Source organism: Prionailurus bengalensis, chromosome C2 (assembly GCF_016509475.1).
Source record: "Prionailurus bengalensis isolate Pbe53 chromosome C2, Fcat_Pben_1.1_paternal_pri, whole genome shotgun sequence".
NCBI lineage: Eukaryota > Metazoa > Chordata > Mammalia > Carnivora > Felidae > Prionailurus > Prionailurus bengalensis.
The window spans coordinates 153,059,410-153,073,788 of record NC_057350.1 but is presented as its reverse complement, the minus strand read 5'-3'; the positions used below and the strand labels follow the sequence as shown (position 1 = coordinate 153,073,788).

At 47.9% G+C, this 14,379-nt stretch overlaps 1 protein-coding gene across 3 annotated transcripts in view; it reads right to left on the bottom strand.

Annotated features, from left to right (window-relative positions):
- The window catches only part of SCN10A (sodium voltage-gated channel alpha subunit 10), a 93,108-nt gene that overhangs the window by 54,696 nt on the left and 24,033 nt on the right, over positions 1-14,379 (bottom strand). For 2 of the 3 annotated variants that reach the window (XM_043595720.1, XM_043595721.1), the window contains exons 4-11: positions 13,777-13,905; positions 13,105-13,196; positions 10,905-11,096; positions 10,414-10,480; positions 6,847-6,988; positions 6,504-6,701; positions 5,618-5,788; positions 2,058-2,351 (exon numbers count right to left, since the gene is read on the bottom strand). In XM_043595720.1, the coding sequence (XP_043451655.1) occupies positions 2,058-2,351; positions 5,618-5,788; positions 6,504-6,701; positions 6,847-6,988; positions 10,414-10,480; positions 10,905-11,096; positions 13,105-13,196; positions 13,777-13,905 (1,285 nt within the window). The remainder of the gene's footprint in view (positions 1-2,057; positions 2,352-5,617; positions 5,789-6,503; positions 6,702-6,846; positions 6,989-10,413; positions 10,481-10,904; positions 11,097-13,104; positions 13,197-13,776; positions 13,906-14,379) is intronic. The other variant, XM_043595722.1, reaches the window with a different exon arrangement.

The following is a 14,379-nucleotide window of genomic DNA, read 5'->3' as shown; positions in this document are numbered from 1 at the left end:
CCTCAAGGGTCTCTGAGGTTTCTACTAAAGGGAAGTGACAGCTGCAGGAGCGGTGGGTCGGGAAGTCATTCCAAGACTTCGTCTGCGCTGGACATATGGTGTTCAGACAGAATTCCTCTTCCAGGACAGGTTTTTCTTTGACCTCCCTTCTGATAGGCCCCTTTCTCTCCCCAGCATATAACTCAGTTCCAGCTCCACACGGTCCTTTTCTTTCTGAGGGAATATTTGTGTGTCTTGATTCTCCAGTGTTAGTTGTTTGACACAGCCCTTTTGAACCTTCCCTCTTTGGGCCTTCCCGGGGAAGTTCCATCTGGGTTCTGTGCTCTAACTCTAGTCCTACACTACCCCAGATGTGGGGAGTCTGGGGCCCATAGAAGCTGATTCTGGCACTGCACTGCACATTCAGAATCCAAATTCAGCAGGCATGAGCACATGCCATAGGTGAAGTTCATAGGTAGATAGTAAGTATTTTAATACATATAAAGAATGTTCAGAAAGTTTTCAACCATGAGGACTCAACAAGAGATGCTAGCATAGCTATTGTTATTTTCAGGCAAATGTGTATCAGTGCAGGCACTTTATGATTCCATTTAAACCTTCAGCTATTTAGAAACCTTTTTAATGGGGGACTTGGAGGCCTGAAGAATTTAAGGGGCTTGTTACAGGTGACTCAGTTGGTAAATGGCAAACCTGTGATTGAAACCCACATCCATGTGACACAGAGGGCTTAAAGAGTTAATCTTACACTAGCTGAATAACTTAACTAAAATGAATCCAAGTCAGAATATCTAGGGAGGTGATAATCTAGGGAGAAATTCCTGAATGAGTTATTTTCTGGAGTGTTAAAGCAACTCCAAGAGAGGTCTGCAGGTGGGCTTTGACTTTTGGACTCTGTTGATGACTCTTTCTTGGCTCTTGGAGACCCACTCTCCAGCTTCTCTACCCCGCCCTGTGCCTGGGGAAGGTGGTCTGTACTCTCTCGTTCTGGTCAGGCTTGGCCAATGGGAGGCACAGACAGAAGATCAGAGTCTGGAAGGAGAGGGACTATCACCTGGCTTCTTCCCTGCAGCGCTGTGACTGACCTCCCCCCTGGATCACAAGTTCTGTGGGACCTCCCAGTTCTTGCTGGGTTCTGGTTCTGGTCCTTCCCCTCACCACTTCAGCCTAAGCATATAACAGCTTCCCACCATTGCTCATCTCTAAGTGCCTCACTGTCCCTTCTCAGTTCAAAGCCCAGTGCATACCTCTCCCCCAATTGCCCACTGGAGTGGTATCTGTTTCTTGCTGGGATCACATGGCATCCAATCAGAGATGGAGCTGAGGTAACCCTGTAGGACTTATCCAAGTCAGGAGAGCCATCTCCTGGTTAGTCTACAAGTCTGTTTGAGAACTGCTCTGGGTCCCTGGCTAGCCAGAGAGGGCAGATGAAAAACACTGGAAGCATCATTACTGAAACTAAAGGGAGAGCTCAAATTAAATCACAGCTCTCAATCCAATGAGGAGTCCCTGGTTTTCCATTGCACTCTGTGATTATTCTATGAAGAGTGCACACCAGTTAGTCACTGTTGCCTAATTTGTACATTTTGGCAAGTTACTGCTTCTCTGAGTAAAGCAAGGGATACTTTGCTTCTGCTAATATCTATCCAGGGCACCTCCCAGGATTTCTCTGGGTCCCATGGGCCAAACCCAGCATAGTTCGCACAGAGCTACAAGCAGAAAGAGAAGAACCTTCCCTTTTTCTCATACTCATCCAGGAACCAGGCAGGCCTGTCTCTAAAGCAGTAATAGGGAGTGGAGACAGAGGAACACAGAAAAAAATAAGAGGATCAGCTGGAAAATAATTTGTATTATTGTACTGCAGAGGAAACCAGAAAACCAGTTTGACCTCAGGTAAATCCAGTATCTCTGACTCTCACCTGCCCTGTCTGTAAAATGGGGATAGAGGGGAAATGTTGGACACAATGTTGTCTAAAGGAGGCTTCCATGGGCGGCACTCAGTGTTTGTTGGCCCTCACCTGGAGGGCAGCTCAAGAGATCTGGAGCATTGACGAACTTACCGAGACTTCGATGCCTCCAGGAGCAAGCTCACCAGTGGGCAATGTGGAGTGTCCGTCTTCTCCAAGTCCTGAGCCAGGGTGGGAGGGCTGAGGCAGCGGACTCCTAGGGAGGGGGCCTTGCTGGCCGGCACCCCCACCCAGCAGCAAGGAGCCCCGACGGCTGTCACGGTCTCCAGGAAAGACTCCATCATCTGTGGCCCCATCAGGGAATGAGGCGTCCAGGCAAGGGGCCCGGAAATGGAACACACTGCCGTGGCTCGCCCGGCGCCTCCCAGAGGTGAGACCTAGGAAAGACTGGGCATTGCCCCAGAGGACCAGGAAAAAAGGCAGACTGGAAGCCCATCCTGCAGGCATATCTGGAGCTCAACACTTCCTCCACCCATTCCTATTTCCCTGCCCTTATTCTCATGAACTTCCAGAAAAAAATTTAAGACATAGATTCAAGGGGTATTCTAGGTAAACATGGGAAGAGAACAGGAGAAAAGAATATTTTTGACATGGCCTGGGAAAAGGCCAAGAGTGATTACAGAGTGCTTAAGATCAGCAAGTAGGTCACGATGGCCAAGGATGTCAGAAGACGATCTTGTCACCCAGACGAGTCAGCTATTTACAGCCTTAGCCCATAGGACTGGACAAAACTGTCTTAAATTCCCTGCTCCACAAGTAAAGCTGTGACGTAAGGAGACTATTATGCACACCAGTATTGGAACAAGCTCGGTAAATGGTTTGTTGAATGAACAAGTGCACTTTATTGTCTGAAAATTAGGTTCTGCAATTCATTAGATCCAGCCTATACAAATGTGAGAGTTTGTGTGGTGCAGGAGGAGACAAGAGCTTTGTAATGTAATGAGCTTCCAAGATCCCTTGAGGCAAACTTTGAATAGTCAACAATGGGGAGATTGAAGGGAGAGTTGCAGCCTAATTTCCTGGAAGAATAATGCCATGCCTCCAAATCAATAAACATTTCCCATCAAAATCTTCCACTGAGGGAATGGCGAGGCTTACAGTTGCCAGAGAAAAGGAGCTAATTCACAGGCCTAGAGCCCCTGGAGGGTGAGTATGCTGGGTTGGCCAGTGCCCATGACCACTGTGGGAGCCTGACCATAACAAGTTATCAGTTCTATTCTAAGCCATATGAACTATTTGTAGGCATCTACACGCTGACCTGCTACCAAACTTTGTCATACTGCTGAATGTTCCCCCTTCCTTAATTCCTCTTATTTACTAAACTACTAAAGTTGGGACATTTTGTCAATTAGAGTCCTCCTTACTTATCCCCCTATCCCACAGAACTGAAGTTTCCTTTTTGGATTATTTGGAGCCCGACACTGTTCAGCAACTATCATTGCAATCCTGGTATCATACACAGAGCATTCTTTGCCTAGAATATATGTCCAAGGATTATGAAACTCATAAAGCCCCACGAATCCTTCCCACTTTTGAAGTAAAGGAGTACAATTAGCAAATTCTTGTTAAAAATGGGATGGCTGAGTTATTTGCAGGTGGGCAGTAAGCAAACAAATGAAACAAACTAAGAAGAAAATTTTGGTCCCATGTCTGACAGGTGGTGCTTCCCTGGCCACCAACTAATATTTCAGAATTAACCTGTTTGACCAATGGTGGCCAATGACTTCTGAATCTAAGTACTAGACTTGTCTTAAAACGCATCATCCAAGCAGGCCAACTTGTGTCCTGGGGGTTCCCTGAAACCTCTGCTGTGTCCCTTGTTGTTTGCTACCCCTAACCTCTCACCCATTGCTGCTGTTTGGAAAATGACTTTATATAAACACTGCTGATGGTCTGTTTACCACAGGAACGCACCTGGGAAAAGAGGAAGGGGATGCCCTCTTGAATGAATTTCAATCCTTTAGTTAGCATTAAAGAGGTACCCAAAGGGTGCTTCCCTGCTTTGGCACATATATGTTCTATTTTAGGCCTGGAAAATACTCCTCCCCCGCTCCCCTGCAGTCCTCAGTTATTAGAGGAACCCCTACTCACTATTTACTATTCATCTCAATGATCTCCTCCTCCGTGAAGTCTTTCTTGATACACCTCCACCCCCATAAGCGTGGATGCTTCCTCTTCTATTCCCAAAACACCATGTATGTTTCCCTAATATAGTATCTAGCACACAATTGTTTACATATCTGCCTCCTCCAAATGGAAGTCCTTGGGAAATGGACCATCAGTCATCTCTAGGTGCACATCATGCACCTAGTATTGTTGAATTAACAAGACACAGTTCCTCTTTTGCCCATTTGAAGGTAAACCTAGCTGGAGAGATGAGCACACCTGTCCATCTGGTGTGTTTGTGTCCAATTATTGGACAGCCGGGTGCTGATTTATGTGAGGCTGACTGTATGGGGGGAGTTGAAGCCCGACTCGCAGTATCATCGACATTTCCATGGAGGCTATGATTCAGTCTGTCCTGTGATTGTCAGAGCCCTAGTGAAATCCCCTTTGAAATGTCTTCTGAATTGTACCCCGTGCATGCCAGGTGCTGCTCAAAACAGGCAGAACAAGGAAGGGAAGGGCACAGAATCTGATGAATGAGGAAGTGTGGATATCACTGAGGCCAGTGTGCATGTGACTGTATCTGTGTACATATATGCACACATAAGTCTGGGGATTATAGAGACAGTATTATAAAAAGTAGAATGTCCTTCAGATGAGCATATGAAAAGAGACTGAGAGGGAACTGAGGGACAGGAGGCCTGACAAATAGCCAGTTGATCCCTTCTTCCATACTATTAGTGTGGGAACTGCTCTTTCACAAAGGGATTATGATCTCTTAGGCCTCTGGAAAGGACGTGTTTGCCATACACAGGACTTCCAAGGGAGAGAGAGGTGATGGGAGGAAACTTGGTGAGGCTAGGGAATCTTGGAGTGGGATGCAGAAGATTTGGGTGGTGGACAGAATTGTTACAGGGTCTAGTGAGGTTCTGAAGTTATTCTGAGGCTGGACTGTATCTCAGAGATGGGGGCTGTAATCTTCTTTGCCAGCAACAGGTGAGAGTCTGGGTTGTGGGGGCTGAGGCAAAAAAGTCAGAAAGAAGCTTGTAAATGATTTCAGCACCACAAACAGAATTGCAGATCAGAGTGTTAGAAGGAAGCTAACGCTTGCTGTCCACAGGTCCATGGACACCTCAAGGTCAGCATGTCCAATATGGGCTCACCACTTTCCCTACAAACCTGGTTTCTTCCTCCGGTGCTCCTCCCTTAGAATCACCACCCATCTGATTGCCCAATTCTGAAGACTGGGAGTCATTTTGGACTCCTCTCTCCTTTTTCCACATTCCAGAGTCCCAGTCTCATTGTCCCCTACCCCCAGTAAAAGTCAGAATCCAACCCTTTTCCGTATCCACGATGCCCCTCTCTTAGTTTAGGCCACCGTGTGGTGGTGGGGGGGGGGGTCGATGTGCTGTCTGGATTACTAAAACATCCTCCCCATCTTGAGTCTCCTGCTGTCTGCCTGCTACAAACCTCTTCCCGATCCAACCTATTGTCCGTGGCGGCTGCAAAGGCGGGTAATCTTTAGAACACGAACTTGAGCTCCTTACCATCCTGCGTTGGTTGTAAGGATCAGATTGGGGTGATTTGCTGTCATCTGTGGAGCCCTCTGACACCCTCGGCTTCATCCTGGGCATTCTCTCACTGGCAGTTTTGGAGGCTAAAGGTGATCCATTGTGGGAATGGAGAGAAGCTGCGTCAATCCCCAGTGCTGCCAGCACCTGAAGAGAGAGAACAGCAGCTGCAGCCAACAATATGTGCTTGAGCTTTGAGTAAATGTGCCCCTCAGTCGTGGGATGTCACGGAGGTAAGGGCATCTAGGACAGAGAGGGTCAGGATTAGGACCTGGGTGGTGGTGGGATTGAGGCATGGCAGGAAGGGCCACCTCTGGGTCATCTCTTTCGTTTACACCGTGTAATGTGTCCTGCTGATTCCCTGCCCAAATCCCTTTTACCAGGTCAGTACACTCATCTTCAGGAGCTTGAGTGTTAGCTGTTAATGGATCACAGCTACAGCATCCTGCAGAATATTTCCTTTCATTGTACATTTGGCTGGGGGCGGGCATAGGGGTGTAAAATGCCAGCCCCCTTGTCTCAAGAGAGGCTAACGTTGCGGTACTAGTCATGCCCCAGAGCTCTGCATGGGATCAGGCTGAAGGTGGTCTCTAGCTGAGGCCACTTTCTAGTTTAATTCATCTCCTGTCCTGCTTCCTTCTTTCTCCTTTTCCTGAGGGCACCCCTCAATAAATCACTTGCACAAGATCTTGATTCAAGTTCCCTTTTTGAGAAAACCTGACCTAAGATGGTGCTTGAGGTACAATAAATCGTTCTTACAGTTCCGTAGCATGACAGCCTTAATGTAAGTGGCTTCTCCAGACCTCTCCCCAAGAACGTTCAGCCTGCAGCAGATTTCACAAAGCGTCCACCCCTCACAGACCTCCTGCTCCTTCCGGAGCATCTCGAGGGCCTCCTGGAACTTTTTCTCCTTGGCTTCAATTTCATCAATGGTGGCCTGGTTCTGCTCCTCATATGCCATGGTGACCACAGCCAAGATCAAGTTGACCAGGTAGAAAGACCCCAGAAAGATGACCAGCACGAAAAAGACCATATACATTTTCCCAGAAGCCCTCAGCGTCTGCAGATTCAAGAGAAAGAAGAGAGATCTGTATCCAGAGTACATGGGCCCCCCGACATTGCCAGACTCTTCCAAGAAAAATGTAGGCATGCTTCTGACTCCCCGGCCTCCAACCAAGTCCGTAGGGGGGCATGCAGCTCAATACCTGCTGGTAGAGGCGTTCCCAGGAATCCTGTGTCATGAGGCGGAACAGTGACAGGAAAGCCCAAGCAAAGGAGTCGAAGCTGGTGTAGTTAAAATCTGGGTTGTCAGATGTTTTAAGACAGAAATAACCTTCAGGGCAATGGCTGCAGCAAGAATAGAGAAGGTCATCAATTGCACAGTCCCTCTGTTTACTGGGGGCAAGGCAGCCCTGGGCTGTAGGAAGACCATAGGCGTTGAAGTCAAAGATTGGAACTCAAGACCTGGCCTCCCTCTGATCAGTTGGATGACCTTGATCTCCTTAAGGCTCAGTTTCTCTTGCACATTTAAATGGGGATGGTAATACTTTCACTTCAGAGTTTCATGCAGAGGGGTACGGCCAGGGAAGGCCAGCTGACTGCCTCCACATGATCCCATAAGGTGGCTAACTCCCTGCAAGTTCATACCAGGGGAGGGAGAGTTAGTACAATAATGCAGACTTAAGACCTGAGCCATCTGGCATCACCTGCCAACCTGTCCGTCAAAGGACTCACACTGGGGAGTCAAGCTCACTCCCCAATTATACGTAATAATGAAAACAATACTTTCCACTTACTGAGCACTTACTATGTGCCCCTCTCTCTCCTAAGTGCATTACAAATGCTATAATTTAATTACCCTAACAATCCTTTCTTACAGATGTGGAAGCTGAGGTTCAGAAAAAGGAAGTCAGCTGCCTGAAACCATACAGATGCCAGTGTATTTATTTAAAAGGAGGAGTATATCTGTCAAGTAGCCTATGAAGACTGACTGATGAAGGAAGACCAAATTGAAGATAACCACGTGAGTACTGAGGGGGGCAGCGATGGACTGACTCTTTACTCTCTCACGATAAGGGAGTAAATTGATGTAAAGAAGTCTGTCTAAGCTCAAGGCATGTGAGGTGCTCTCACCCGCCCCAGTGGGATGACTCTGCTGAGAAAACAGTAATTCCTTGTTTGGAATTTGGGATTCTATGGCTCCAGCATGCCTCCACCAACACCAGTCTCAGGGGCTGTCCTTATCCCAGACATCCATGCAAACACATAATCCTGGGACCCATACAGTTGATTAGGGTCCCAGCAACTTGACTATGATTAATCCCCTCTATCTTCAATCTCGGTTGGAGATTTGCAAGTTCCTGGACTCTGTAGGCCCACATTTAAAGACAGACAGTCTTTTGTTTTGCCCTCTGAGGAGCTAATCAACCTGTTATCTGTAGGTCTGCTTGTTAACTCTGAGGGTAGCTGTATGTCTATGTCTTCCATTAAACCCCATTACAGCTGTTACACATCAACAACGAATTGCTCTGAGAATTAAGTGAGCCCACAGTACAAAGGTTCTTGCATGGTGCCTTCAGCATCATAAATATTGTATATAAAATGAAGATGAAAATTCCTGTTATTTTTAACCTGCACTGACCAGAAGAATGGACTAGAAGAACATATGTGAAAGAATCCTGGAAATCATGAAGTGTTTCCTAGTACTTGGTCTCCACTTTGAGAACAGTGCCACTGGTCAGTGCGGGCCTTTGCTCGGGGCTCTGGCTTCTCTGTGGCCCAGCACAGGACATAGGTTCTGTCATCACAGGATGCTGTTGAAGTCTCACTCCACCCATCATCCTGAACGGGCCTCTCTTGCCTTCCCAGCCCTATCCACCCCTTTATCTCCTGCCAGGACCTGCCCAGCAGGACATATGGCCTTTTTTGGAGCTGGGTTGGGGGGCTATGGATGAACCCCATAACTTTACCACAGTAGCTTGGGCTACTCTGGAGCCATCGCCATGAGAAATGCCATTATCCAGACAAGAAAAGGAATTGAGGGGGCCTTCAGTTTAGATTTAAGCCAAAGGCAAATGATATCAGAACAACCCCATCCCTGAGCCAAAGAACCAAATGCCAAGTGCATTTGTGAAGAAAGAGGCCAAGGAGCTGATGTTGATCAAATTCTCCACCTCCATCCTTCAGCTCTATCTGAGATTGTTTTTCTAGTGAGCAGATCAAGGCAAAGCTCTATATAGGTCTCCCTCAGCTCCACATGGGCAATATGGAGTTGTTAGCCCTTCAGGGAGTGGGGTCATTTGGGTTCAGGGCTTCGGATCCCCAGCTGTGGAGATGGGAAAGATGAGCCTTGCTGATCTGTGGCCTGAACTCTTTCTGCTCATGCCCGCTCCAGTGGCCAAAGCATCAGGCAAGCTTGAGGGGACCCTGCGCCCCTTGCTTTGTCTCACATTCTGTTCTGCCACCTGGAATGGCCTCCATCCAAACCATCTCTTGTTCAACCAAACTGGAGACACCCTGCCTGCCCTTCAATGCTCCCCTCGACCACCACCTCTAGGAAATCTTCCCTGGCCTCCTGCCCTGCCTCCCACCATCACCTCACTGTGTTTCCCCGGCCCATGGAGTCTCTAGCACAGTACTGCTTCTTCACAGGGTAGCATCCTTATGTATATGCATCAGAGCTCACAAACTGGCAGCTTGCAGGCTGAATTTGGCTTGCAGAAATATTTTGTTTGGCCCACAATATGTAGACATTTTTTGGAATTGGTAGCCAATGTTTGTAGTTGGGAGATTTCACATAAAAATCTAAATTCCTTATCTCTCTTTTAAAAGTTAGAAGAGCTGGAAGCAATGGACCAACATTTCCACGTGGCAACCCAAAGCTGGACTGGGTGGTGGCTGGCCCTTTTGGATGGGGCACAAACTGTCATCGCTCGGTTCCTACCCAGCCTAATCCTCTCATTTGTTGTCATGTATCTGGCCTCTGTAAGAATTTGAAATGGATAAGTGTCATACACAGGTTTCTTCCTCTGTCATGTGTGGATAATGAAACCCATGTGATGGAGTTGTGATGATTAAACGTAAAACATTTGACACAAAACATATTTAATGAGTATTAGTTTCTTCCTGGGGTAGATTACCAAAATGGCCACGCCAATTTCCCTGCCCGTATCTGTATCTCTTTGCAATAGGATGCTGCAGCTCCTCTGATCAAGAGGTACAGTTTATCTCCCCAGCGCTTGGATTTGCACTGGGCAGTGACTTGTTTTGGCCAACAGAATGCAGTAGAAGTGACACTGTGCCTCTTCTAAACCTAGGTCCCAAGAAACCTTGCATACTTCCTCTCTTTCTCTTGGCACTCTGCCTCTGCCATGAGAATAAGACCATGCTGGGGTATAAGACCACATGGAACAGAGAAGCCACCCCAGCTGAGACCAGCTAGATTAGCTGGCCCCCTGCTAATCTGTCCATTATTTGCAGATGTATGATTAAACTCAGTCAATGCCAAAACACCAGGCTGATGTCAGCTCAACATGCTGATGTGCAGAATCCTGAGCTGGTGTTTTAAGCCACAGAAATCTTGGGGCTATTTGTTACATGGCAAAAGCTAACTCATACACTCCCTCCCCCTGAGCCTGGGATGACAAAAGCCATGACTTATTCATTTCTACACCTTCCCTGGGATCTGAAGACCAGTCCCTGTCTAGAAAATGATGATGACAAGGAGGAAGGACTTCTGGGCATTGGTGCTTTGTCATGGGTTGGGCACTCACCCTGCATCAGATCCATTGCCACACAGTAAGGGATCTGAAGTGCCTGGCTTATTGTAGTAGAAATCTGCAGAAGAAAGGAAGAAATGAAAGCCTTGCATATGCTTCTGAACCCTCTAGCTCAAGCCTTGTGTGGTAAAGGCAACACTTCTCAAATCTTCTGCCTGAGCAAGATGCATTCCCTTGGCTATGTGCTTTCAGTGGGCACACTGGGACATTCGGAAGGAGAAAAGTCCCATCTTGGAAGAGAAAAGCGGAGCAGTGACTTCAGTCTGAGCCTCCCCCAGCAGAATGACTTGTGCCCAGGTTCATAGCTCATTTCCTTGTAAATAGGGCATGGGCAACAGAAAATGGGGATCCCAAAGTAAAATATAGCTCAAGAGAACCATTTAAGCAGGAAAGAGGAGTCAAAAATATATTTCTATGTAGGTATGCAGGGGCTTCACCCCCCTTGCCAACCAGACCTTCATCCTCTTGGCAGAAGTTCCACTCGTGTTTTCCATAAGAGGAGTAATTGCCTGTCTCATTGAGAGCGGTACAATTCTTGACACACTTGTTCTTGAGGTTGCCCTTGAAGAGCTGCAGGCCCACCAAGGCAAAGACACTCAAGCAGAAGACGGTGAGGATGGTCACATCCGCCAGTTTCTTCACCGAGTGGATCAGGGCTCCCACAATGACCTTCAGCCCTGTGGGAAGATGATAGCAACACTTCCACGTGGATGACGTACCACACACACAGAACACTGGCATGTCTGCATCTTAACCATCCTGTCCTTTCACCATGTATAAGTGTGAGGTACTTTACAAACCCTGGGGCAGTTCCAAGCCCGGCTCCTCATCTAAGCCTCGCAATAGCCCTGAGACAGAGGCAGAGATTATTGTCCCATCGTAAAGATGAGACAACTGAGACCCAAGTGATATATTTCTTATCATCATAAGGCTAATATAATACACTTCTGACAGTAGAAATTCAATTTTAAAAATAATTGTTGAATACCTGCTATGTTTCAGGCACTAGACTAGACATGAGGCTTCTAATTTGACTCTAATAATTTGACATCTGTTTTTCTATACTCACTTCATTTCTGGGAGGCAGCTTGAGGCTGGGGGCACACGGACCTTTGTGTGTGTGTTGAGAGAGAGATGGCGGAGACAGAGAGAGAAAGGGAAAAACCTAATCAGAAGGAGCTGCCTCAGGGACAAGCACAGCCGGCAGTAAAGGTTCAGGAGGGAGGATTTGTAGCCATGGCAAATGAAATCAGCTTCTTTGAGAGAGTAGCTTCACAGGTAGCAGAAAGAACTCTGAGGAGGGGCGAAGTCTGGGACTGATGCTTGTCTTGTCATTTTGGTTAACAAATAACCCATTGAGCACTACCTGTGTTGGCCCCTGGGGTAGGAGCTGAGGAGGGGCTAAGGCACTGGCATGTGGTGGGGTTGTCTGACAACTGAGGGGAAGTGCCATAGCATTATCGAGCAGGTGGGCACACACAGAGGCAACCCCTACCTGAAGCCTGGGGTGGGGATGGGATGGGATGGTGTGGAGTGTGGGGAAGTTGAGGGAGACTAGAGGGTTTCCTTGAGAAAGTCAAATCTTGGCAGAGCCCCGAGGAAGGAATATTAGTTGAGTGAAGAGGGGAAGGGCTCTCTTGGTAGAGGAGCAGCATGGCCAAGAGCTGGGAGATGAGCAAAGGCAGGGAGCATTTATGGAACCACAGGTGGATTCTAGAACATGATGCAAGGTGGATATAGGAGAGAGGTGAGACAGGAGACGGAGTGTGGACAGGACAGGTCTTGTAAACAACACTCAGGGTTTTCCTGGCTAAGACTAGGTGAGAGAGACACTAAGTGGCAGCACTAAGTGAGGAAGCTTATCCACCGGAAGTTGGCAAAGACTTTCCAATCCTTCCCTGCAGAGCCGGACAGAGAATGGTAGAAAGGACTTCACCCATAGTTTGAGCGTTTCTGTTTTCCAGATAAGAGCATGGATTCTCAGGGGTGAGGGAAGGGAGATAATCCAACAGGCCACAAGGTGGAAGCTGTCTTAAGCTTTGCCTGGTCTCTGGACTCACTATCCTTTCCACCAACTCAGCGGACGATGAGGCACATCCCTGAAATACTGGTGACAACAGAGGTTTGAAGGCCAAAGGAGACGAGTGTAGTGAACTACTTTTGTTTCTGAATTCTCTGTGATCAAGAATTGCCCAATCCTTTTCTCTGTGTGGGCCCAAAGACAGGCCTGTCGCTCAAGCTTTCAGGTATACGGAAATGGCAAACACACCCACTAGAGCCTAGGACTGCCTGCTCCCTTCCTCCCTATTTCCAAGTTTACACCTTTGGTTTAGGATGTAAATGAGGGCCTCCAACTGGAGGCTTGTCTGAAGCCCACAACAGGAACACAAAAATGAGGACATGACCTTGTCATTTGTTGATGGTGAGGCCATCAGGTACTGTGCACAGAGCATTGGCCTAGGAATTGGGACATCGGGTCTCCAGGTCACATTTTGCCTCTTAATAGTGATGAGGACTTGGGATTGTGTTTTCTACTCTCTGGGCCTCAGTTCCTTTGTCTTTTACAGGGGGACAACAGTTCATGCCCCGGCGCTTTATAGGGCTCTTGCAAAAATCAAAGACGGACGTCAGGCTGTGGAAACCAGCATATGTTCTATGAACACATTGGTGGTCAAAGCTGCTCACCCGGGATCACAGAAACTGTCTTTAAGGCTCTAAGAACTCTGAATGTCCGCAGGCCTGAGATCCCTCGGAGATCTATCGCTTCGCCAATGTATCTGTGGGACCAGAAGTCGGTCAGTACCTTCAAGGACAGGGTCCTGGGAATGCATGCAGCATAAATAAGGACAATTTGGGGTAACGAGAGCCTCAGTGGGACCCGGAATAGACACAAAATCTAATGGCACGTCCACCTATAGACTGACACACAGATTTAATTATTGCAATATCATTTAGAATGGCCCCTGTGAGAAGATGCATTATGATCTAGAACATTCTGGGTACTACATGCGTGGATGAGTAGTCAAGCATGTGGGCTTGGCCAGCCGGTCTCCTCAGACATGCATCTTCTCCACCCACTCAGGCAAACATCTTCAGGTCAGGTAGGTGCAAGGCTGAACCGTGTCTACTCACTTTGATAGGCCATTTATCAGCTCAGAGTTGAGGACTCTGACTTCTCCCCGAAGGTATGGGACTAACCCTGAAAAGTGACTCCCAAAGCAACATTTAGTGGCAAGGAAACCCCAGGCCGTGAAGTTCCAAATGACGAAGCTGGACAGAGGTGAAGAAACATCCCCAGAGTGCAAGCCACCCAGAAGCCCCATGCAAACATAAACATCAGCACGGAGAAATACTCACGCCAGGGTAATGACGCTAAAATCCAACCAGTTCCAAGGATCTCGCAGGTAAGCAAACTCATTTAGACAAAATCCTCTTGCCAGAATCTTTATCAAGGCTTCAAAGGTATAAATGACAGTGAAGACATACCTGGGAGGGGAGGTGGAAAGGAGTGTTAGCCATGCCATGGAGAGAGCTCAAAGGGGAGCTCCTGGAATGGCTCCAAAGGAAAACACGCAAAGATCATCAGCGAGGCTGGGAAAGGAAAGTAGATACGATAAGGAGGGGAGACACAGACTGGGGAACTCAGAGCAGTCACACAGATGGGTGGGGTGGGGACAGATTGAGGTGGCTGGGACGCTTGGCAGCATCTTCAGCTCGGAAGGTGGGCAGAGGGCAACGGCAGGTGCAGAACCAGCAGAAGGTCTAGAACAAGGATGCTCCTGTTCGCTGAGATGCCCAGAGGGAACCTGGAGGCCCCTTTCCCAACCTGCTGTTGACTGACATGTGGAACAGGGATAAGGTCCTGCTACATCCCTCCTCTCCAAACTTCTCTGCTTCCAGCTGTGTTTTCTTCTCCCACCGCACTTGGCCTGCAAATGTTTCGGGACTCAGGAATCCCAG